General features: G+C 62.2%; 1 protein-coding gene across 3 annotated transcripts in view; it reads right to left on the bottom strand.

Moving 5' to 3' along the window:
• Nfic (nuclear factor I C) overlaps nt 1–24842 on the bottom strand; it is a 47678-nt gene that overhangs the window by 19861 nt on the left and 2975 nt on the right. Inside the window, exons 1-2 of one of the 3 annotated variants that reach the window (XM_042693717.1) lie at nt 22352–22452; nt 14834–15365 (exon numbers count right to left, since the gene is read on the bottom strand). In XM_042693717.1, the coding sequence (XP_042549651.1) occupies nt 14834–15365; nt 22352–22381 (562 nt within the window). In that variant the 5' untranslated portion in view covers nt 22382–22452. Of the gene's footprint in view, nt 1–14833; nt 15366–22351; nt 22453–24842 lie in introns of those variants that run through there. The other 2 variants (XM_042693719.1, XM_042693718.1) reach the window with 2 other exon arrangements.

Raw genomic sequence — 24842 nt, 5'->3', positions numbered from 1 at the left:
TCAAGGGGTAGAGCGGCAGTCTTGAGCAAATAGAAGCTCAGGGACAGCACTCAGGCCCTGCATCAAGCCTCAGTACTAGCGTGTGTGTGTGTGTGTGTGTGTGTGTGTATGTGCACGCGCGTGCGCACGCACACACACACACACCGAGCAGGTGTTGAACCTCAACTGGACACAGCACAGGAGCGCCAGCTTGTGGGAAGGGGGGTTCCAGCAGCCGCTGCCTCTCCCACGTGGGCCAACCTCCCCCCCCCCCCCCCCCCCCGTTTTTTTCTTCAGCCCTGACTGGGCTGCCAAGCCTGGCGGGCTCTTCCGTGCCACGTCTGCCTCCCGCCGCCTCCGGCCAAGGAAAAGCAGAAGCAAAGCCAGGCCCTGGAATTCCCGCAGGCAGGCCCAGCGTCAGTCAGCCGCCAGGTTTGCAGAATAGTCAGTCGCTTGGGCCTCGCACAACCCGCCCCATCTCCCCTCCCTGCCTCCAGCCGGCCCCAGGGCCTTTGCACAGGCTGCGCCCGCTGCCCAGAGCACCCCGCCTCCTCAGTAAACCCTTGTTGGGCCTGCTCCCTGGCCTGGCTCATGTCCCTGTGTTTGAATGTGGCTTTTGTGGCCACAGGCCCAGGGTTCGCTGCCCCCCACCCCCAGCCCACCACACAACCATAGGTCATGGTTTGGGGGCTTCCGTGCCTGTCCCCCAGAAGACAGCGCGGATGGGGCTCTCCTGTCCGTCCATATGCAACGCTGTCCTTCTAACCTGCTTCCCATCTCCTGGGCAGCTGCGCTGACTGTACACAGTACAGGCCTCGGGGTGGCCTCCCCTCCCCCCACCCCAGGTCTGGTGGCCCAGGCTGCCATCCCAGGGGACACTAGGCCCAGGGATCCCCAGATGCCTGGTGACATCACAGGCCGGATGGCCATTTCCTTCCCTGCCCAGATTCTGGGGGAGGGAAAGGGGGGGGCGAGGTGGACTAAGAGCCACACGGGCAGAGGGGACGGGGCTGCGGCCTGGGGGCTGCCTGGCCGGCCACCTGCGGGGGGGCCCCCAAAGGGTTAAAGAGCAGGTGCCAGGCGGGGCGGTGAGCAAGTGACCCGGGCAGCGGGCAGCAGGGGGGGGATCGCTACAGCCCCGGCCTCCCCCGCCCAGGCCCCCACTGCGCCCGGCAAGGTTAAAAATACCCGTGCCACCCCGTCCCCTCCCAGTGTCAGCATGTCACCCGCCAGCACCGAAAATAACCCGCTGTTTACACGGCCACACAGAGGGGACGGCCACCCGGCCACCCCGGAAGCCACCTGTGGCCAAGGGTGAGCCAGGGCCAGGAGAAAGCACCCGGGACTCCAGTGCCAGCACCGGGTCCCATGCTGTGCATGCCCCATGCCAGCCCTGGCCCACTCTGGGCCTCTGGGCTAGAAGACAGAGTCATGGGGAAAGATCTGGTCCCCTCACTGGGTTCCAGTTCTTTCCTTTCCTTTCCTTTCTTCCTTTCTCAGTCGTGGGGCTTGAACTCGGCCTGGGCGCTGTCCCTCAGCTCTTCAGCTCCAGGCAAGCGCTCTACCACTTGAGCCACAGCGCCACTTCCGATTTTCTGGTGGTTCATTGGAGATAAGAGCCTCCTGGGGACTTTCCTGCCTGGGCTGGCTTTGAACCACGATCCTCAGATCTCAGCCTCCTGAGTAGCTAGGATGACAGGCGTGAGCCACCGGTGCCCGGCAGGATTGCAGTTTCTTTTGCTTCAACAGAGAGGGAAACTGAGGCTGGAGAGGGGGGAGGGGAAGACTTTACTGCAGAATTCAGGGCTGGTCCGTCAGTGATCAAAGATATTTAAACTTAAGGCAGGCACCCATGGCTCACGCCTGTCACCCCAGCTACTCAGGAGGCTGAGATCTGAGGACCTCAGTTCAAAGCCAGCCCGGGCAGAAAAGTCCCCAGGAGACACCGAACTCCAATAACCCACCAGAAAACCGGATGTGGCACTGGGGCTCAAGGGGTAGAGCACTCGCCTTGAGCTGAAGAGCTGAGGGACAGCGCCCAGGCCCAGAATTTAGGCCCAGGACCGGAAAAGAAAAAGAAAAGAAAGAAAGAAATTTAAACTTAAATCGATCCAGACTCTGAGGCCCTATGTTGTGATGCAGGGTGCAGCATTGCGGGGAAGCAGGGTTGGGGGACACTCCATGGGCCATTCTCCCTGAGCGTAGCACACAGCTGGTGTTCCGTACGTGCTTTTCTCAGCTGGTGCTTGAGTGTAAGAGGTTCTTGAGAGACAAGCCCCTGGCTGTTTGGTGGGGCCTGGTATACAGCAAGACCATCATACATACTCAGCAGACAAAACCCCCTGTGGGTCAGCAAAGGCCAGGGCCTTGTCCACCCCCAGCTGGCCCAGAGTGGGTATCACAGGTAGGAACCAGTGCCAGGAGAAGCCCAAGGACCACACAGGAGTCTGATCTGAGCAGTGAAGAGAGAACACTGGAGCTGGGGCCTTGACGCATGTGTAGGAGTTTGTCTGGAAGCGATCTTGCCTTTATTACATTCTCACAGTGCCAGGCGGGGTTCAGTCCCCAGAGAGAAATTCACAGGTTGAGGTTCGGCAGAAGCCCGACAGGTGACATGGGGCACAGGGTCCCCTTGTCTGGGGAAAGCAGCCAGGCCCTGCCTCTGAGGGGGTCTTGTGATTCTAGGCCAGCTCCCGCTTCTCCCCGGGCCTCAGTTTCCCCAGCTATCCAAAGCACTGGGACAAAATAACAACACCCACCCAGGGAGCGGGGATGGGGGAGGAGTGGGGTTCAGCGGGGTCGTGGGTCGCCAGCTCTGTGTGCTCAGCCCGGCCCTATCTCTCCTTGCTGCTGGGAAGCACCTAGTTGGCACCTACTGTGTGCAGAGCACCCACCGGGCCGTTGGTTGGTCAGCTACAGGTTTCCCGATCCTATGGTGTGGAGGGGGAAACTGAGGCGCAGAGTGGGCCTGCTGCCGGCAACTCAGCAGGTGCGTCCCCCCTCCCCCGCCGCCTCCCCCCCACACCACAACAGGACACCTCAGGTCTCGGGGCCTGTCCTCACTGCAACAGCCAGGGGGCGCCCGCGAGCAAAGCCCGGCCCCTCCCTCCCCTGCCCGCAGCCTGGCATTAGCCCCGAGTCCTTCCTGCGGCCCAGCACCCTGCCCGGCCCACCCCGTCCGCAGCTCTCTTTGACCTCGGCCCTATTCTTCTTGGACCCCCTGATCACCCACTGACATCCGCCTTTCTTCTTCCAACAACATCTGGGGCTTTTTTTCTTTCTCTTTTGCCAGTCCTGGGGCTCGAACTCAGGACCTGGGCGCCATCCTTGAGCGTCTTTGGCTCAAGGCGGGCGCTCCACCCCCCTGAGCCACGGCGCCACTTCTGGCTTTGTTCTGTGTACGCGGTGCTGAGGAGTCGAACCCAGGGCCGCGTGCGTGTGAGGCCAGCGCTCGCCCCTGAGCCACAGCCCCGGCCCTGGGTCATGTCCATTTATGTTTTGGTACTGGTGTAAGCATACGCACCCTTATTTCGGGTTGACAGCCTTCACCATTGGCTCATTCACAAGCCAGGCCCGGCTACAATGTTGCCCATTCCCACCCAACGGCGTGTCACACACACACACACACACACACACACACACACACACACACTGTGCGGGCCTCGTGTTACCGCCAGGGATGCCCGTGCACATGCCATTCCAGCTGCGCCAATGTATTGTCCCGGCTGCGGGCCAGAGACAGGACGTTTCCCCTGGCCGCGCGCCAGCTGCGGCCTGTCCTGCTCTGGCGGTGGACAGCGCCAGGGTCCGGCTGGGACTACAAAGGTTTCCTGCCCAGCCCCTCCTCGAGCCGCTGACTCCGGGATCAGGCCTGGAAGGGCCTCCCCTGCCCCGAGCATCGGCTGCTCTGTCTCGCGAGAGGAGGCCGGGCGGCTGGAGGCAGGTCGGCTCGGGCTCACGAGAATGGGTGTTTCTTTCTTCTAGGGGCCTGTGCGTCCCAGGGGGTTTCTGGGGCGCCCCCCCCTGCTTACCACCAGTCCCGAGGCTTGAACTCAGGGCTTCTGTGCTCCCCCCCCTCCCGCCTCCCTATGTTCCCCTCAAGCTTAGAGCTCTACCCCTTGAGCCACAGCCCTACTTCCAGCTTCTTATAGATAACGGAGACCAGAGTCTCGGGGCGGGGGTGGGGGGGCTGGCTTTGAACCTCCATCCTCAGACCTCAGCCTCCTGGGTGAGGAGGATGACAGGCCTGAGATGCGGGTGCCCCTGGATTGGGTTGGATCTGTTTTGTCTTGCCAGTGCACAGTAGGTGCTCAGTTAAACACTCGCTGGCGTGGGGGTGGCTGAGACCCTGAGTCCTTCTCCCCCATCCCTCCCCCCAGACTGGGGAAACGGAGGCTGCTGTTGACCTGAAATCACAAAGGAGCCGGCAAGCAAGCAAGGGGGAGGGGGCGGGGTCCTTCACTACCCTCCTCCTTTGCCTAGATGGGGAAACTGAGGCAGTTTAGGGAGAGAGGGGAGAGGAGGAAGGAGGGGGTCGTCCATGGGAGGAGCGTGAGTGGTAGTCATAGTAATAACAGTGATAATAATCAATTGTCTTATGAGCAGGGCCGTGCCTGCCCTGGACTGCAGTGCGGGCTTGGAGGCGTGGCCCCTTTAAGAGCCCCCCCACCGGGCCTGGCCACTCCCCCCTTATGTAAGCGGCGCTGGCCCCGCGTAACCTGGTTATATAAGGTGCCCTGGGGCATCCGGTGCCGGGGACCCCCAGATCCCAGCGACCCCCCCATTGCCAGGGAGCATGCTCCCTGCACCACCACCTCCTCCAGGCAGAAGACAGTGACAAGGTTCCCACCTTGGGGGGCACGGGTGGCCATTTCCCCCGCTGCTCAGAGGAGGGAAGACTGAGGGGGCCCAGAGAGGGCAAGCGAGCAGCCCGGGGCTGCACAGCACACAGGGCCAGGCTTGACCCTGCGGCCTCTTTAAAGCCATGGGGAGGGGTAGGGGGTGCTCCTGGACTCCACAATGACTGGGTACCAAATCCAAGACCCTCCCATCCCCCCCCAATGTCCCATCTACCCTTCAGCTCACAGTTGGGGGGAACACATGGAGCGCCTCCCCTCACTCAATGGTGAAACTCAAGCCCTGGGTGCAGAAGCGATGTCCCCCCTGCAGGAGCCCCACCTCCCCCAGGTCTGCCTGGGGCTGGGGTCCCTGGCTGGGGCCCCGCCCCCACCCCTTCCATCCTCCCCCTCCCCAGGGGCTGCCGCTAGAACGCGGCCCTGCTCTGAAGGCTCTGGCCCTTTAAGGCATCTGAGCCAGCTGGTGGCTTGGGTTTGTCCCAGGGTGACCCCGAGGGGAGGGTGTGGCCTGGAACAAGGGCTTCATTCAGCTGCCACCTCCACCTCCGGGCAGCCCACGGGCTGGCTGGGCCGGGCGGGCACAGACTGGCAGCCAACCCAGACCGAAGGGGGGGGGGGGGCTGGCCTTGGAAGCATTTCCCGCTACCCCGGCTGCCAGGGTCAGTGTCTTGGGCCTGCCCTCTGCACCGGGCTGGGCTGCAGTCCCCAGATGCACGCCTTGATCCAGCCGCACCTGCCGCCCGCCCGCAAGCACCAAAGCAGCCCTCGCCCGGGGTCCTACGGTGGGATGCGGCCCAGGACCCTGCAGGGAGCCTCTGACATCATCCCGCCCCTTGGGGCCACAGCAGAGCCCGGGGTCTCCCAGAGCGGGGGCTCACTTTGCCTCAGTTTCTTCACATGTTACGGGAAAATGAACGACCTCTGGGTAGCTGATATTACAGGTGACCGCCACAGCACCCGGCCTTGGAGGGTCCCTGCCAGGGTTCAATGAGATGGTGACGTGGCTTCCAATGGTTAACTGAGGGGTTCAACGGGCCGACGGCTCCTCCCCCCACAAACCCACGCCCCAGCCAACCCTGAAAACTGACACACAGACACCCTCTGCCCGCCGCTGGGCATCCCCGCCGCCATCATAGCCACTGCTGGGGCCGGAAGTCCTCTGGGCTGGGGAGTTGGAAGCCTTTTGGGAAGTCCTGCCACAGATCTGCCCACGAGAGGAAGCCCAGAACCTGAGCTCCCAGGCAGGACTCCAGAGCTGAGTCAGGGTGTGCTGCGGCCTCCCGTGTGACCTGCCAGCTAAACGCAATCTCTGTTCTTGCCCCTGGCCCACCTGGCTCCAGCTCGGGACCTGGGCGCTGTCCCTGAGCTTTTTCCACTAGAGGCTGGCGCTGTACCGCTTGAGCCACAGCTCCTCTGGCTTTGTTTTGTTTTGTTTTTCCGATGATTCATAGGAAATGATGGTTTCACAGACGTCCCTGCCCACGCTGGCTTCTTTCTTTCTCTCTCTCTCTCTCTCTCTCTTTCTTTCTTTCATCAGTCGTGGGGCTTGAACTCTGGGCCTGGGCGCGCGCTGTCCCTCAGCTCTTCAGCTTAAGGCTCTACCACCTGAGCTACAGCGCCACTTCCGGTCTTCTGGTGGTTCATTGGAGATCAGAATCTCATGGACTTTCCTGCCCGGGCTGGCTTTGAACCGTGATCCTCAGCTCTTAGCCTCCTGAGTAGCTGGGATTACTGGCATGAGCGTCAGCACCAGGGCCTGGCCGCTATCATCTTCTCTAGAACTCCAGCCTGTACTTTCTGGATCTCAGCCAGAGAATTCTAGAGCCTCAGCCTGGTGGGCTCCAGAACCAGCTCCAGAAAACCCAGGACCTGTCAAGATGAGACCTACCTTTTTTTTGGGGGGGATGGGGCAGGGGAGAAGGAGGGGTAATGGCCCAACTAGTCACTGATTGGCCAATTGCTCAGGAGTTTGAGAATTCTAGAATCAAGATTCCCAACTGGGGAGGACTCAAGATCTGTACCCATTCACTGCAGAGGAACCTCACCCATGCCCTCCCCGGAATGTTCTGGAAGCCGGCTTGGGAAATTTCTGAGCCACTAAAGCAAAAACAAGCTTGAACGCACAGCATTCTGCAACTTGGCTTTCTAGAAATGCAGAAAAAGCCCACAGTGGGCAATGCCAGACCCAGGTTGGATGGTTGTGTTCTGGAACCTTCCTGGGATCCCCAAAAACGATTCTGGCTGCTAAAAAGAAGGCCTACATTTCCTCCCAGCATGGCTCTGCGCCCAGGGGATGTTTGGTAATTCCTGGGGATGCGCGTGGCTGACACAGCTGGGGGGGGAGCCCCTGGCACGGGGTGGGGGAGGGTGGACAGGGACGCTGCTGGGACCCCCCCAGAGAGCCCCACGCCCTGTGTCCTCAGGCCCAGCGCCTGCCTGGCCACCTCTGACGCAGAGTCCCACATTGAGCTCTCTGGGGCCCACTCCGGTGACACACTGTCTTTTTGGCGGTACTGGGATTTGAACTCAAGGCCTTGAGTTCGCTATCAAGGCACTCAACCACTTGAGCCAGGTCCCCCCAAGCCCTTTTCACATCCATCTTTGGCTCCCCCCCTCCCCCAGCTGCCCAGCCAAACTGGGCTGGCTTTGGATCATGATCCTCCCATTTATGTTCCCTGCTTAGTTATGCTAGTAGTATCTCTGGCCTGGCCTCCAACTATCATCCTCCCAACCTCAGCCTCCCGACTAGCTGGGGATTACAGGTGTGAGCTACTACACTCAACCAGTTCTTGCATTGCTAACCCAACCAGAATTTGGGGGTTTCTAGAACCTTCCCTCACATCCTCCATACTCCAACTTGGAAGAGCAGAGGCCGGCTTCTGTGTTCACTAGAACTGAAGACGATTCAGCCCTGCTCTCTGGACACCATTAAGTATGGATGCCAGAAAATAATAATAATAATATAAACAGTATCTATGGTTCTTTGTAGTGGGCCTGCAGGGTCTTGCCTGGAAGAGAATTCTAGAATCCCACAGATGCTCATACCCCTTGCCAAGGATATTCTAGAACTCGGCCTTGGAGTTCCAGATTTGTCCCCACGGGGTCTGGTGGCAGCGTGACCCTTTTGTCATTGGACACTAAAGTTCTCCACCCCCTCCCACTGTGGGGCATGCGTCTTCCCTCTGCCCTGCGCTCCCCCCAAGCTGGCCAGGACAGCCAGGGGACTTCAAGACTGACAGAATGCGGGGGTGGAGGGCCCTTCCTGGGCCTCAGTTTCCCCATCCAGACAAGACCACGCAGGTCCCCCACCCAGCCATCCCAAGGATCCCTTGCTCACCCATCACTTCCTGCCCACACCCCGTCGGAGGGGCCGGCCGCAGGGACAGCTGGCTGGAGGGGGGGGACGGAGATGTCCCTAGCTGCCCTCAGCCCCACCCCCCACCCCCGGCGGCCGGGAACAGGGCCAGGGTGGCAACTGCAGGCCCGCCACGCCGGGCGCAGGTGCTGCGGCGCCACGCCCAGGCCTGCATGCGGGTGGCGCTTCTGAGCGTGAAGAAGGCAGGGGCCTTCTTCTTCCTCGCCACCTCCCCCCTCCCCTCTGAGCGTCTGCCACGTGCAGGGAGGTGTGGGCCTACAGGCTACGAAAGAGACCAGAGACGTCCAGGAGCCTGCCTGGGGCTGCACAGCACAGGCAGCCCGGGAGGGCAGTTGCGGGAAGGAGAAGGACATGAGCAGGGTCACACTGTCACCATCTTGCCCCCGCGGTGGCCGCGTAGCTGGGATTACACCCCAGACACCCACATCGCCATGTAGCGTTGCCCTCGGGGTTTGCAACAAATAATATTAAAATTAAAAAACAAACCAACAAAAACCGGGTAAAGGAGATTGGAATCAACAGGTTTCCTCTTGGGCGGGGAAGGTGATTCAGCGGCAGAGCGCTTGCCTTGCATGCATGAGGGCCTGGGTTCGATTCCTCAGTAGTGTGTGGGGGAGTCTGCAGGGATGGGCTGGGCATGGATTGCACTTGATTGACAGGGTCACGGCCCTGCCACGGAGCCACGCCCTGCTACAAACCACTGCGCTGCAACACCAGGTCCTGCTGCGGAGCCACGCCCTATCACGAAGCCACGCCCCCACGGCGGAGCCACACCCCCTTCCATAAAGTCACCAGGACTGTGAAGCCACGCCCCAACGCCAGGCCACGCCCCCATTGGGAGCCAGGCCCCTTACATGAATTAATACCCGCTGTGGAGGCCACGCCCACGACAGTCTTCCCCCATAGCCACGCCCCATCGCATGGCCACGCCCTTTCCGCAAAGCCACATGGCCCCTCCTTCCTGGGGCTACCATGGAGTGGAAATCATGAGGCCTGAGGTTTCATTGGACCCCCTAGACCTCCCTGATTCCTTCCCTGGACAGGGAGCGTGCACCTCCTGGATACTTGGATCCTGACTCTCATGCTCAGGGTGCAGGGCAAGCAGGGCAGTTCTGTTGGTGGTACTGGGATTTGAACTCAGGCCCTTGAGATTGCTAGGCAGTTGACCCATGTCCCAGTGTTTTTCCTTTTTTACTCATTTCTTAGGTAGAGTGTTGCACTTTTTTTTTTTGCTGGTCCTGGTGCTTGAACTCAGGGCCTAGGCGCTATCTCTGAGTGGTTTTGCTCAAAGCTCTAACACTTTGAACAGTTTTCTGGTGGTTAATTGGAGATAAGGGTCTCATGGAGGGCTGGGAAGGTGGCTCAGTGGTAGAGCGCTTGCCTTGCATGCTCTCAGCATGCAAGTTCGATTCCTCAGCACCACATAAGCAAAAAGAAAAAAGCCGGAAGTGGCGCTGTGGCTCAAGTGGTAGAGCGCTAGCCTTGAGCTGAAGAGCTGAGGGACAGCGCCCAGGCCCAGAGTTCAGGTCCCACGACCGGACCAAAAAAAAAAAGAGTCTCATGGAGCCGGGTGCCAGTGGCTCACGCCTGTCATCCTAGCTACTCAGGAGGCTGAGATCTGAGGATCATGGTTCAAAGCCAGCCCGGGCAGGAAAGTCCCTGAAATTCTTATCTCCAATAAACTACTAGAAAACTGGAAGTGGCGCTGTGGCTCAAGGGGTAGAACACTTGCCTTGAGCTGAAGAGCGCAGGGACAGCGCCTGGGCCCAGAGTTCAAGCCCCAAGACCTACCAAAAAAAAAAAAAGAATCTCACAGGACTTTTCTGCTGGAATTGGTTTTGAACCGAGACCCTCAGATCTCAGCCTCCCGAGGAGCTAGGATTACAGGCTCGAGCCAGGCTGTCTCTATCACTCTTTTCTTTCTTGTCTCTCTTCCCCAACTTTCCCATGTCTCTCTCTGTCTTCCTCCCCCACTCCCCCCCTCGTCTACACTGGTATTGGGGCTTGAACTCAAGGCCTGGACACTGTCCCTTAGCTTTTTCACTAAAGACTGGGGTCTACTACTTGAGCCACAGCTCCACTTCCAGCTTTTGTGTGGGGGTGGGGGGGGGGAGGGGATTAATCAGAGATAAGAGCCTCACAGACTTTTCCTGCCTAGGCTGGTATTGAACTGTGATCCTCAGATCTCAGCCTCCAGGGATTACTGATGTGAGCCTCAGGGCTCCTGGCTTTCCACCTTTTCTTAAAGGGACCCTGGGCTCTGGCTCCAGCTCTGCCTCTTAGGAGCTGTGTGACTCCGGGTAGGTGGCTGACCCTCTCTGGGCCTCTGCTGCCTTCTCTGAACCGAGGGAGAAGAAAAAGTCAGGATTGGAGCCGGTTGAGAGGAGGGACAGTGCATTTGGACATTCTGCGCACGCGTCAAGACCTGGAAGCCATCGCCAGCCCAGCCAAACAAAGATGGGCACGTGTTCAGAGGCTGGCACATGGAGGCATTGTGCATATGAATTCTCCCCAGTGCCATCCAGGAGAGGCGTGGGGAGGGGAGCCCTAAGTGTCTCCCACTACCCTCTCTCCGCGGCACCCCCTTCCCACCCAGGGCGGCCCCACCCAGGGCGCCTTGCCCACGGCTGGGTTAAGTTGGCACCGGGCGAGGCGGGAAGAAGGGAGAGCTGGCCCATGGCGGCGTCAGCAAATGGTCACCATCTGGGCTGGCAGCCGGCGTGGGCGGGCCTGGCACCCCTCCCCCCCTGGCACGGCGCCCGCCCGCGCTTCGGATTTCGCTGGCTGCCAGGGGGGCGGGAGGCCCGGCTGGGCGGAGGCCCCGGGCGGGCAGCCGGCCTCCCCTCCCCTCTGCCTGGCTACCTCTCTCTCTCTCTCTCTCTCATTCCTTGGCTTGTGAAGACCGAGTCTTCCTATGTAGCCTAAAACTTGCAATCTTCCTGGCAGGGATTACAGGAGTGAGCTACTAGGTCCGGCTGTACCCTCTCCTCCAATCTCTCTCTCTCTCTCTCTTTCTCTCTCTCTCTCTCCCTCACGTGGCTGGCTTCCTGCTGCCTTCAGGCCTCATCTCCCAAACTCATCTCTCCAGGAAAGCCGCTCTACCCCTTATGTCCCTGTCTTGTTGCTGTTACCTCTGTTCCCTTCCTCTTAGGGTGTTGCTGACTATCAATCTAGCTACTCGGGAAGCTGAGATTTGAGGATCATGGGTTCAATGCCAGGCAGGGCCAGAAATTCCTGGAGACTCTTGAACTACAAAAGTGAACCACAAGGGCTGGGAAGGTGGCTCAGGGGCAGAGCGCTTGCCTCGCGTGCATGAGGCCCTGCGTTCGATTCTTCAGCACCACATAAGCAGAAAAAGCCAGAAGTGGTGCTGTGGCTCAAGTGGTAGAGCGCTCGCCTTGAGCTGAAGAGCTGAGGGACGGCACCCAGGCCCAGAGTTCAGGCCCCACGACCAACAACAACAACAAAAAGTGAACCACAGAAAGGCTGGAAGTGGCGCTGTGCCAGGAGCGGGAGAAAGCGGCAGCCTTGCACGCACAAGCTCAGGCACATCGCCCGGGTTCCGAGTTCAAACTCCAGGACCGGAACCATAACCACAAAACAACAATTCAGGGCTTGGATTCTCGGCTCCCAGACTGCACCAGCTGGACTGGAGGCAACATCAGCCTCCAGGGGCGCCTCACCCGCGCGTCCATGCCAGGCCCGGCTGCCCTGGGCACACGCCACGTGCCGGCGGCCATCCCCGGAGGCCCGTGGGGCACCGGCTGGAAGCCCAGGCAGCCATGTTCCGCCCCAGGAGACACCCTGGCCTCTGTCCCTGGGCTTCTGTCCCCACCCCCTCTGGCTCCCAGCGTAGGGTTTGGTCTCAGCTTGGGGGACCAGACGGCAACCCGGGGAACCCAGAGCTCGGCTTCCATTGCCTGCACGTCCACCTCCCTCTGTGATGAATCTCTGATCTCTTCTGCCACCAGCGGGAGAGGTGGGGCGGGGGGTATTGGTGCCGGAGATGGACACTTCTAAGGCAGGATTGTCTAAAGTTAAATCTCGATCATCTGGTGAGACCCCCAGTCTCAAGAAGAAAAACAAGGAGGAAAAAAAATGTGCTAAGTCAGAAAAAAGGGCCTGGCAGAGAGGTAGTGGAGCTAAGACCTGGGGTTTTGAAATACAAGTAGGAGTTTTCCATAGGAGAAAGCCATTCTAGGTTGAGCTTATGGCCAGAGCAAAGACTTGTGGGTGGGGAATGGAGGGCAATACTGATGGTTTTGGCTGTGGCAGGTTGTGGGGCTTGAACTCGGGGCCTGGGCGCTGTCTCTCAGCTCTTCAGCTCAAGATGAGCACTCTGCCACGTGAGCCACAGCGCCACTTCCGGTTTTCTGGTGGTTCATTGGAGATAAAGAGTCTCGTGGGCTTTCCTGCCCAGGTTGGCTTCAAACCACAATCCTCAGATCTCAGCCTCTTGAGTGGCTCGGATGACGGGTGTGAGCCACCGGCGCCAGGCTGGGCTCCCTCACACAGCTACGGTGGAGCAAATGACTTGACCTAAGTCACCCAGCCAGGGAGCAGCTAAGCCAGTGGCTGGAATGCCGCCCAGGTGATGGGCAGAGGGGCACTGGAGTGTGGGGGGGGTGGTGCTGAGGGCAGGGGAGGGGGAGGGAAGAAGGGACGGGGAGGGGGGGATGGCTTTGGAGATGGTGGTGCTGAGTCTACAGAAAATTGGCTTCAGAATTGAATCAGTTGGGGTGGGGGCAGGGTGGGGGTGGGAGGAAGGACGGGTTCTCTATGGGGATGGGGTCCTCATCCCCCCCCACCCAGGGGCCATCCCTGCCCACCATGCATGGCTATCTGGTCCACCTCTCTGCCCTCCTCCATGGGCAGCCCTGGGACTTTGCTGTTCCCTGGTGCTGAGTCAAGGTCAGGAGTGAAGGTCACAGTTGGGTTATTCTACCCTTGCGGGCTGAACTTCATGCCAGCACTAGCCAGTAGCTATTGTACTAATGGGAAAACAGGCCCGGCCGCTGTCCCTGAGCTTTTTCCACTGAAGGCTGGCGCTCTACCACTTTGGGCCACAACACCACTTCCAGCTTTTGGGTGCTGGAAGATAAGAGTCTCACAGACTTTTCCCCCTGCTGGGCTGGCTTTGAACCTCAATCCTCAGATCTCAGCCTCCTGAGGAGCTGGGATGACAGGCGGGAGCCACTGGGTGTGTGGCCCCAATCCTCCTCTTCATTTTTGATTTTATTTGACATAGGGTCTCCTCTGCGGCCCAGGCTAGCCCGAAACTCGCTCTCTGCGTGCCTCGACCACCGAGTGCTGAGATTACAGGTGGACACCATCCTGCTTGGTCAACCTCCAGTTTCTCTTACATTTGTCCTGGGTGCCCAATGCCAGGTTCTCCTAGGCTTCCCACAGCTGGGGTGCAGCCAGTGCGGGCTGGGCTGGGATATATGTCTCCCCCAGTCCCACAGAGATGGTGCTGTAACCCCTCCACGTCGCAGGCCACACGCGACCAGCCACACACACAATCCTGGGGGGGTTCCTTGCAGCCCAGTCTAGCTGCAGGACCTCCAAGAACCTCGATTTGTTAGCTGGGGAGACAGCTCTTCTCCCCTGCTCCATCCGCTGTGGGCTTTGCCTACCATCCATCCCCCAGAGCCGGGCTGGCTGCCTCCTCCTCCTCCTCCTCCTCTACGGAGCCGCCACAGGCCCCTGGCCACACAGTGTGGGGCATCTGGACCCAGAGCTGCCCATAGAAGGGAGCGTGGAGGACCATGATGGCCACTGGACAGAGTCCCCATGCATGCCCAGTGAGTGACCCTGGGACCGAGTCTGCCAGACTCTCACTGTGCCCTCACGACATCATGTCTTGTCACCGGGGCCACAATCTTGGAGCCCTCAGCCGGGGAGGTGACATCCTGCCTCCCCCTCAGACTGGCACACCGCACCTAACCACCTCTCCGGGCCTGGCACACGGCCTCGCTCCTCGGATTCTCACCTCATCCGCCTTGCCTCTCACCTCAGACTTGCACATCAGCCTCTGTCTCCTCTCTCCCACTCAGAGCACGAAGCTTGCCCCTCACACTTGCACGCGAGGCTCTGCCGCCTCCCTTGGACTTGCACATCCACCTTGGACTGGCACATGGGCTTTCCCCCGCCTCAGAGCGGCACTCCTGCCTCTCCCCTCAGATCGGCAGTTCCAACCCTGCCTCTTCCCTCGGACCAGTACCTCTGCCTCTGCCCTCTGATTGGCATTCCTACCCCTGCCTTTCCCCTCTGTCGTCCCCTTCCCTCCACGGGCCGGCCCCGCCCCTCCACTACCAGCCCCGCCCCTCCGCCGACCGGCCCCGCCCCTCTGTCAGCCGGCCCCGCCCCTCCGGTATCAGCCCCGCCCCTCCGCCGGCGGGCTCCGCCCCTCAGCTACCAGTCCCGCCCCGCAGGCCGGCCCCGCCTCTCCGTCCGCAGGCCCCGCCCTCCACCGGCAGGCCCCGCCCCTCAGCCCGCAGGCCCCGCCCTCCGCCGGCAGGCCCCGCCCTCCACCGGCAGGCCCCGCCCCTCCGTCCGCAGGCCCCGCCCCTCCGCCCGCAGGCCCCGCCCCTTCCCCGCCCCGCGCAGGCGCAGCGCTCACCTCGCTCCCGCACGAAGTAGGCCAGGTAGAGGTCGAGCTCCTTGACGGCCACGCCGATGTGGTGCGGCTGCACGCAGAGCACCGGGTGCCCGCACTGCGCCGCCTTCACCAGGCGCTCGCCGTCGGTGCTCTCGAGCGGCACGCCCTTGAAGAGGATGACCATGACCAGGTCCAGCCGCCACACCTTGTCGGCCTGGCGCAGGCAGTCGATGCGCCGCATCTTGCCCTTCTGGTCCGGGTTGGAGAGCACGCAGCCCGGCGCCTTCTTGCCGGTGACGGCCAGCACGAAGTCCTCGCGGCACTCGGGCCGGATGTCCTTGCGCAGCTTGGCCAGCAGCCGCGAGGCCCACTTCTGCTTCACCTCGGCCTTCTCGCCCAGCAGCTCGTCCTTCACGGCGCGCTCCTCCTCGCGCGACATGCGCTTCTCGTGCTTCTTGAAGTACTTGCGCTTGCGCGCCTGCAGGTTGAACCAGGTGTAGGCGAAGGCGCGCACGTGCGGCAGCAGCGCCTCGATGAACGGGTGGAACTCATCCTGCGGGCGGCGGAGGGGGCGGTCAGCGGGGCGCGGGGCCCGAGACCCGGGGGACGCGAGACCGGGGGACCCAAGACCCGGGGGACGCGAGACCCGGGGGACCCAAGACCCGGGGGACGCGAGACCCGGGGGACCCAAGACCCGGGGGACACGAGACCGGGGGGGCCCGAGACCGGGGGACCCAAGACCCGGGGGACACGAGACCGGGGGGGCCCGAGACCCGGGGGACGCGAGACCGGGGGGGGCCCGAGACCCGGAGGGCCCGAGACCCGGGGGACGCGAGACCCGGGGGACCCGCGACCCGGGGGACCCGCGACCCGGGGGGCCCGAGACCCGGGGGATCCGAGACCCGGGGGACGCGAGACCCGGGGGACGCGAGACCGGGGGACGCGAGACCGGGGGGGGGGGGGCCCGAGACCCGGGGGACCCAAGACCCGGGGGACGCGAGACCCGGGGGACGCGAGACCGGGGGACGCGAGACCGGGGGGGGGGGGCCCGAGACCCGGGGGACCCAAGACCCGGGGGACCCAAGACCCGGGGGACCCAAGACCCGGGGGACGCGAGACCCGGGGGACGCGAGACCCGGGGGACCCAAGACCCGGGGGACGCGAGACCGGGGGGCCCGAGACCCGGGGGACGCGAGACCCGGGGGACGCGAGACCCGGGGGACGCGAGACCCGGGGGACCCGCGACCCGGGGGATCCGAGACCCGGGGGACGCGAGACCGGGGGACCCGAGACCCAGGGGACGCGAGACCGGGGGACCCAAGACCCGGGGGATCCGAGACCTGGGGAGACCCGAGACCCGGGGGGACCCACGACCTGGGGGGACTGGGGCTGGGGGACCCGCGACCCGGGGAAACAGACCTCCCGGAAACTGGACACCTGGGGAGACTGAGGCTGGAGGACCCGGACACCCGAGGGGACCCGCGCACCAGGGGAGACTGAGGCCTCCCGCGACCCGGACGCCTGGGGAGACTGGGGCTGCGGGACCCAGACACCCAGGGGGACCCGCACGCCCGGGGGGACCCGCGCACCAGGGGAGACTGAGGCCTCCCGGGAGACCCACGCACCCAAGGGGACCCGCATGCCCGGGGAGACAGGCTGCTGGGACCACCCAGGAGAGACCCAGACACCCAGGGAAACTGAGGCTAGGGATTCCTGGGACCCGGACACCTGGGGAATTGAGCCTTGGGGGAAGGGCCTGGACATAGTGGGAAATAGGCTGGAGGAGGGCATCCTGGGACCCAGACAGATGGGGAAACTGAGGCTCAGATGTGGGGAGAAACTAAGGCTGGAGGGGGAAGGGCTTACTAGGACCCAGACACACAGGGAAACTGAGGCTCAGAGGAAGGCCTTCCTGGGCCAGACACAGGCAGCAAGCTGAGGGCAGCGGCTCCATTGAACAGAGGAGAAGCAGACTCTGGGACTGGAAAATGTCCTCCATGGGTACCCCGTTCAGGGAGGATGTGAGCCCCAAAGTCTCTCTAGGCCACCCCTTAACTTGTCCTTCAAGGACAAAATTAGCTACGGGTAGCTAGAGGCGAGCGGCTCACACGTCATTCTAGCGACTCAGGAAGCTGAGACCTGGGGATCCCAGTTCAAAACCAGCCCAGGCAGGCAAATCCATGAGACTCATTTAAGCACCAAAAAAGCTAAGGGACAGCAATACCCAGGACCTGAGTTCAAGCCCCAGGACCAACATGCGTGTATGCACGCGCACATGGGCACCCGCTCACACGCACGCACACACACACACACACACACTTGCTAAGGAGAGACGCGATTGTATATATGGGGGGGCGGCAATAAAACCTTATTTATGAAATAGCGCCTCGAACCTGGAATCCTAGCTATTCGGGAGACTGAGACCTTGGGGAAAATCATGGTTAAGAAACCAGAAAAAAAAACAAAAATCCTTCAGGCCAGCCCAAAGCTGGGATGGGAGCATGGTTCAAGTGGTAGAGCACCCGCTGAGCGAGTGGGAGACCCTGAGTTCAGAATCCAGAACTACCAAGGTGGGGGGGAATGATAAAAAGAGAATGACACCAGGTTGGAGTCCCCAGGCTATGGCCCTTTAAACCCCTCATCTTGTCTCCTGGGGGGAGAGGGAGGGGCTCCCTACCTACCCTTGCTCTGTTCCCCGGCCCCCTCCCCAGGGCACCTTGCTCTTGGGGTGCTGGGGTGGGGAGGGGACACGGCACCTCACCTATTACTGAAGCTCTGAAAATATCCTGCTGAGACCAGAGTTGGGTGGGGGAGGGATGGGTCACCATCCTGTGCCAGGCCAGCTGCCCACTCACACTGACCCCTCGAGGGTGAGTCACCCTCCCAGCTGCTGCGGCCTGGCCCAGAACCCAGGGCCCCCGTTCTGCTGCCCTCCCTCCCACCCACCGGCTGAGGAAAGTGGAGGGGGAGGGTGTCCCACGCCAGCCCCCTCCCCCCCAGCCTCAGGGCCTGGATGCTAATTGATAACACAAGACCCACCAAGGGGTCAGAGGCCGCCCGCTCAAGCTCTGGCACTTAACAGGGGACGTGGTACGAGGCCCCCGTGGCTCCCGCCTGTCATCCCAGTTACTCAGGAGGCTGAGATGTGAGGATCGTGGTTCAAAGCCAGCCCGGGCAGGAAAGTCTGGGAGACCCTGCTCTCCAATCAATCAACCACCCCAAAAAAGCAGGAAGTGGAGTTGTGATTGAAGTGGTAGAGGGTTAGTTCGCGTTGAGCAAAATAAAACTCAGGGGCAGCACCCTGAGTTCAAACCCCGGTACTTATACCCACATGAAAAAAAATGGCGAGGGGCCGGGAAGGTGGCTCAGTGGTAGGGCGCTTGCCTTGCATGCATGAGGCCCTGGGTTCGATTCCTCAGCACCACATAAGCAGAAAAAGCCGGAAGTGGCGCTGTGGCTCAAGTGGTAGAGCACTAGCCTTGAGCAAAAGAAGCTCAGGGACAGCGCCCAGGCCCTGAGTTCAAGCCCCAGGACTAGCAAAAAAAAAAAGGCGGGGGTGGTTAGAGCTAGCGGGAGGAGTGCTAGCTAGTCAGAGGGCCATAGCCAGGCCCCCACACTCTACCTCTCCTTGAACTCCTTTCTCTCTCGGAGCCCCTTTCCAGAATTCCTGGCCTGGTCATCTTTGAGCTGCCCAGTGCCCCCCCCCCTCCAAACCCTGCCCCTCAACTGGGAGCCCCATCCCTTCTGAGCCTGGGGAAGGGTGCCAGGCAGGCCTGGCAGGGGTGAGAGTCCACGTCACTGGTGACCCCAGCTAGTCCGGAGACAAGAGGACAAACAGCCTGTAAGTAGGTCACAGACCTGCCGGCCGCCTGCCCGATCCTCCCGCTTCCTTTCAGGGAGGTCAGACCAGGTGAGAGGCAGGGCAAGTCCCTGTGTCCCGCAGACTTGTAACAATCACGACCTCTTCCCAGCCCGGGCAAGGAGCAGCTGAGAATCCTCCCCGAACTCCTATACATCCCTCAGTGGCCCTTTCTCCAATGGCCCTCCCTTCAGGCAGCCTTTCCTGCTCCCCACCTTGCCTGGACCACACAAGCTGGGTTGCACATCTTTGTGTCTCCTGTGTTCCAATCCCCAACTCCGATGGTCCAGGACAGCCAGCCAATCAGGACATGAAAATGCACTTTCTCCAGGTGAAAGTAACTCAACAGTCCTTACTGAGAATTCACTTTGTCCTCTTCCTTGGTCAAGTCTTACCCCCAACTCCTATGCATGCTTCAAAACCCTGGTTCCAATGTCTCCTTTCCCCATGTTAGAAGGCTCACCCAAAATCTGTGACTAGTGAAGGGGGTAGGGCTCCTATCTGAACTGAGGCCCATCTGGCACCAAAGCCAGAGTTGGCAGCCTTGGCTAATTCCTTCGCCCAGCCCGACGTCTAGCTCATATTTAACCCTGTCAAGGAGGGATCTGCTTGGCTGTTCAACGAACATTTTCTGAGTGCCTACTGTGTGCCAGCTCTGTGGGGCTGCCCCTCTTCCCCTCAAGGGGGAACTCCTGTAGCTTCTGGTGGTCCAGGGTGATCCCTGGCAAAATGACTTGGACAAAGGCCTGAACGGTGGCGGTAGGAGCTGTCCAGGCTTGTGCAAAGGCCCTGGGGCAGCACCAAGCCCCAAAGCACTGGAGGAACAGCATGAGTAAACTGAGTGCAGAGAGTAGATTCCTGGCAGGGACGGCATCTCCTGACTTCCCCCTTCCTGCCTCAGTATCCCAGGAGGAGGAGAAAGGCCAAGCCAGTATAAGGGGGTGGGGAGGAGAACACATTTATTATGCGCCTACTGCATGCCAACCTGCCCCCCTCCCCGCGGAGCTGAGGGTGGGGAATGACATGGATTCTGAACCAGCCGTCTGCGTGGGATTTCCGTGCCAGTGTGCAGGACGTACTCCTTTGGGGGGGCCATGGGGGGGGCCACCCCATCCCCTGGTTAGGACAAGTCTGCAGTGGGGGGGGCGTGGCACATTGATGTGTGAGACCAAGTGTGAGGTGGGGACCTACGGGGTGGGGGGTCTGCGGGGGGCGGGGGGGGGACAGCAATGGCTGACATGCACTCGGTGGGGAGGGAGGGAGGGAGAGAGGGAGGGAGAGAGAGAGAGAGGAGCAGGCCAAGAACGCTGACTCTTTAGAATCCGGCTCGGTGATTTACAGGGCTCCTGGCCCTGGCTGGCTGAGGCACCTCGGCCGCAGAGGGGGGACGAGGAGGAGGAGGAGGAGGAGGAGGAGGAGGAGGAGGAGGAGGAGGAGGAGGAGGAGGAGGAGGAGGAGGACGAGGACGAGGACGAGGACGAGGAGGAGGTGGCGGCGGCCAGAGGAGAGAGCCTTTGGGTACCAGAGATCAGAGGCTAGATGGAACCATCAGGCTGAGCAAAATGGGGGACCTAGAAGGGTCTCCCCCCACCTGCCCGTTTGGCCATTTCACCAAAGGGACAAAGCCCCGAACCTCAGCCTCCCCACGCAGTGCTGTGCTGTGTGGCCTGCTGCACCCTCTCTGATCCTCACCCCCTCTGGCTGGGCCTGAGCAGCTGGGATCCCTTCTCCCACCACCCCACACTCGTCCTTTCCCAAACCCCATCCCCGGGGGGGGGGGGACCCCACCACCTCTGCACACACACACACACACCTGCCACAGACTCAAAACTCTGAGGCGGCAAGTCCCCCCCCCCCCCCCCCCCCCCCCCCGCAAGAGAAGAAATGAAGGGTAAATGAATGAAGGAGGGAAGGAGGGGGGAAGGAGGGAGAGAGGGAGGGCTGGGCCGGGCGTGGAGGAGGCCTTGCCAGGCCCAGGGAATCCTGGACCTGTGGCCAGCAGGGATCTGGCCCCGAACCCTGGAGGCGACTAACGTGGCAGGCGGGCGGTGGAAGGCTCGGCCGCTGCGGCTCCTGCCGAGAGTAAAAGTGACCGGGGCTTTGAGTCACCGCCAGAGCGACCCAGACAGGGACCCGGCTCCCAGAATCCTCCAGGGCACCCGCTCCTCCCCTCCCTGCCCCCCCCATGGCACAGGGCACAGGCAGGCTGGCACCGAGCCCCCCCCCCCCCCCCCCCCCGGGCAGGATCCGGGTCGGATCAGCTAAAAGGGAGAGCTATTTTGGGGAGGACTCAGGTTGTAAAATTAGCTGGAGAAGAGACAGAGACAGAGACAGAAAGGGAGAGAGACAGGGGTGAGGAGAGAGGGGGGGACGGACAGACACGGGGACACACGGATGGGACAGAGAGGCAGCTGGAGACACACAGCACTGAGGCCCAGATGAGAGAGAAGGGGGGAGCAGGGGAGGGAAACTGAGGCAGGAGACCCCCCCACACACTGCTTTCTGCCCTTAGCTAGGCTGGCACAAGCTTCAGTGCATCCTGAAGGGGGGGACCCCGAGCCCCCCTCTGGGCCGCACAGGGGCAAGTGGCAGATGCAAAAGGGGGAACCCCTGGGTTGGGCCCCCTCCCCCCACCGCCCCCTCTCTCTATGGTCTCTCTTGGAAACCTTCCATCTGTCCCCCTCCCCATCCTGGGCCTGGCTCACTGCCCCTCGCCCTGCTCCTGGGGAAACTGAGGCCAGGCCTGCACAACAAGGGGGTCCACCCTGGGACAGCCCCCCTCCCTCGGCCTCCACTGCAGGGGAGTGGGGAGGGAATGAGCAACGGGGGGGCAGCTTCCCCCCCCAGGTAAGCACAGAGACCCAGCTGGAGTCACACAGCAAAAGCCAGACCCTCCCCCCCACACACCTAGAACCTGCCCAGCAGGGGAAACTGAGGCCCGGAGAGGGGCAGCGGCCTGTCCAAGGTCACCCACAGGCCCAGGCGTGGGACAAGGGGGGGTACCTGGAGGACTCCAGGGTCACGCGAGGGGGGTCACCCTTCCCCCGTCCCGGAGTGGGGGCGGCCCTCGCAGGCCCAGCGCGGGCTGGGGGGCGGCGCAGGACAGTGTGGCCGCACCTGCCGCGGCTGGGGGGGAAACTGAGGCCAGCTGACGGCCAGCGGGGCGGGGGGGGGGGGGGAGGAGGCAGCTCCTGCGGTCCGGGGGGAGGGGTGGACGGAGGGGGACCCCGAGAGCGAGCGCTCCCCTCTCCCCCAGTGCGCGCGCGCGCGCGGGGTCCCCGCCGGGCGGGGGCAGGTGCGGGTCCGCAGCGCCCGGCGCGGCCCGGGTCCCCCGCCGCGGCCCGGGTCCCCCGCCGCCCCGCGCGCCCTCCTCCCCCGCGCGCACGTGGGCCGGCGGCGCGGGGCGGGGGAGGGGAGCGAGGCGGGCGCCCCCCGCACCCCGTCCCGGGCTTGGACGCGGAAGGGGGGGCCGGGTCTGCTGCTCCAGGGAGGCCCAGCGTGCAGCGGGGAGGCTGGGGGGCGCCCCGCGGAACCCCTACACCCGCAGCCCGGGGGGTCCCCGCCCTTCTCGCCCCCCACCCCGCGCCCCGAGTGTGTGGGGGGTTGGGGGTCCCCGCCCCGCCTCGTGGGGCCCCCGGGGCCCGGGCGCGGGGCGGACGCGGGGCCCGGGGCGGCCGTACCTGGGTCAGGCAGAGCGGGGACGAATACATCCCGGGCGCGGGCGCGGGCGGGCGGCGGGAGGCGCAGGCCGGCCGGAGCGGGCGCGCCGAACTTACTGAGTCATTTTCCAGCCCCCCTCCCGCTCCCCTCCCGCCCTCCCTCCGCGCCCTCCCTCCGCCCGCCCTCCCCTCCCCGCCCGCGCCCTCGCCAGCGCCCGCCTCCCCCGGGCCTCCGGCCGCCTCGCCTCCTTTTCCTGCCCCCCTCCGATCCGTCCGTCCGTCCGTCCGTCCCTCCCCACCCTCGCCCCCCAGGTCTCGCCCCTCCCACTCCGATCCTCCCACTTTTCAACATCCAACTTTCAAAGAAACCAAGGGGAATTAAAAAAAAAAAAAAAAGGGCGCGCGACGAAAGGAAAGAGGGGGGCGAGGAGGAGGGCGGGGAGGGGGCGCCCCCACCCCGCGTCTCGCTGGGGCGCCCCCGGCCCCCAAATTCCTACATCTCCCCAGGCGCCTCCCCCCCCCGCAGGGCCGCCCCCTCCCCCGCCAGCCCAGGGGTGGACGTGGGGGGGCGGGTGTCCTCCCCCCAACACGCACACACTCCCCTCCCCGTGGATTTGGACCCCCCCCCCCCCCCCCCCCGCTGGCCGGGGAAGCTGCAGGACCGCGCCAAGCCGGGAGGGAGGCGCGGTGACGTGGGCAGAGGCCGCGCGCCTTTCCCCTTAAAGATGCAGCCGCAGTCGGGGTGCAGCGGGGGGAGTCCCAGGAGAGCACCCCTGGAGTTCAGGCGCCCAGCTCCAAGGGTCCTGTGTGGGGAGGTGGGGGGGGGTCAGGGGTCTCCTTAGGAATCTGGGTACCGTGCATGCCAAAGGAAGAGGGGGCATGGCATGGCCCACAGGGTCCCCCCTCCTGCTCCCCGCAGCACCTCTGGACAAACCCCAAGGGGTCCCCGGTACACCCCTGCCCTCCCCCCCCAGCAGGGACTTGAAGCAGCCCAGCGTGCGTGTGTGTGTGTGTGTGTGTGTGTGTGTGTGTGTCCTGTTCACAGCTGTGCACCCTGAGATTTCCCCGGTCCAGCCAGTGTGGCTTGGGGGTCAGCCACCGACGGAGGGCTGGTGGGAGGGGGGACTGAGTGCCCTGTCCCGGGGCTGGGCCTGAAGGGCCCTTCGAGGGACCCTGGCACCACTCAGATGGCCACAGGATGTTCTTAGAAAGTCAGTACGTGAGTTCCGACTGCTCTCCTGTCCCCAAGGTGAGGCAGCTCCCCTGTGGCCAAGGGGACAGAAGATGCCACCAGCCCTGAAGGGGGGAGGGGACAGACTCAGGGCTCAGGGCCAGCAAGATCGTCCCTGCCAGCTGCGCGACACTTATGGGTCAGTGCCGGGCACCTCACGTACAGTCGTCAAAAGGGGTGTGTGTGTGTGTGTGTGTGTGTGTGTGTGTGTGTGTGTGTGTGTGTGTGTGTATGTGTGTCTGTGTATGCGCACACGCACCAGTCCTGGGGCTTGAACTCATGGCCTTGCAATCTCCCCCCCCCCCAACCCCCTGGTTTTCTGCACAAGGCTGGTACTCTGCCACTTGGGCCACAGCTCTGCTTCCAGCCTTGGGCTGGTTTCGAACCGTGATCCTCAGATCTCCGCCTCCTGAGTAGATTTGTCTTTTCTTTTCAAACATGCTGTGCAGTTGGGAGGAGGAGGGGGGACGCAGGGCGTGTGCATCATGAAAGACTGTGTTTTATTAACACGTGCCACAACGCATCAAGGGTCACATCTTAAAATTCACACAAAGTGGGAAGGGGAGGCAGACCTAGGGTCATTCATTCTCCCCGTGTGAGGTGACCCCGAGTGTCCTGCTCCCTACTACTTGTCTAGCTTTAATCTGGTAACCGAGGTCCTGCTCTCTGAAGGGAAACCTGGGCAGATCATAGTGGGGCTCTTGAAGATTTGTGTCCCTGTGTGGGGGGGGGCCAGGATGGTTTGGGGTGACAAGTTGTCTTACTGTCATAGGTAGAAGGGATAACTAGCTGACCCCCCTCGTGGATGAATGCCAAAGAACAAAGTGCATGGCTGCTGTCTGTGGCATGTTTCCTCCAGCCAGCAGAACTAGTGCCTCAGTTTCCCCTGTGTGAAACTGGGGGTGGGGAGCGGGGGAGAATCATAGCTCCTACCCCTCTGGGTTTGTAGATATGCATGGTACATGATAGAACAGAAGGCAGGGAGGAGGGATGAGTTACCTCAAAGCACAACCTGGCTTTTATTATTATTATTATTTGTTGTTGTTGTCATCATTATTATTTTAAGTACAGGAATATTCTCCTCGACACTGTCCTAGAATTCTTTGGAGTTGTCCCAGATGCAGGTGCACATGGGGAGGGGAATCCTCACAAACAGTTGGCCAGGGCCAACAATTGGGCAGCAGCCCTGTGTCCATCTGCTACAGACAGTCTTCACTGTGACCAGCCGGAATACTATGCAACCTGGCAAAGAACAGAGCTCCCCACTGAGATCTCTCCAAA

The sequence above is a fragment of the Dipodomys spectabilis genome, unplaced genomic scaffold, assembly GCF_019054845.1.
Source record: "Dipodomys spectabilis isolate Male_0828 unplaced genomic scaffold, ASM1905484v1 ptg000173l, whole genome shotgun sequence".
In the NCBI taxonomy this organism is placed as follows: Eukaryota; Metazoa; Chordata; class Mammalia; order Rodentia; family Heteromyidae; genus Dipodomys; species Dipodomys spectabilis.
The sequence above is the reverse complement of the archived record's forward strand: the minus strand, read 5'-3'. Positions and strand labels throughout refer to the sequence as shown.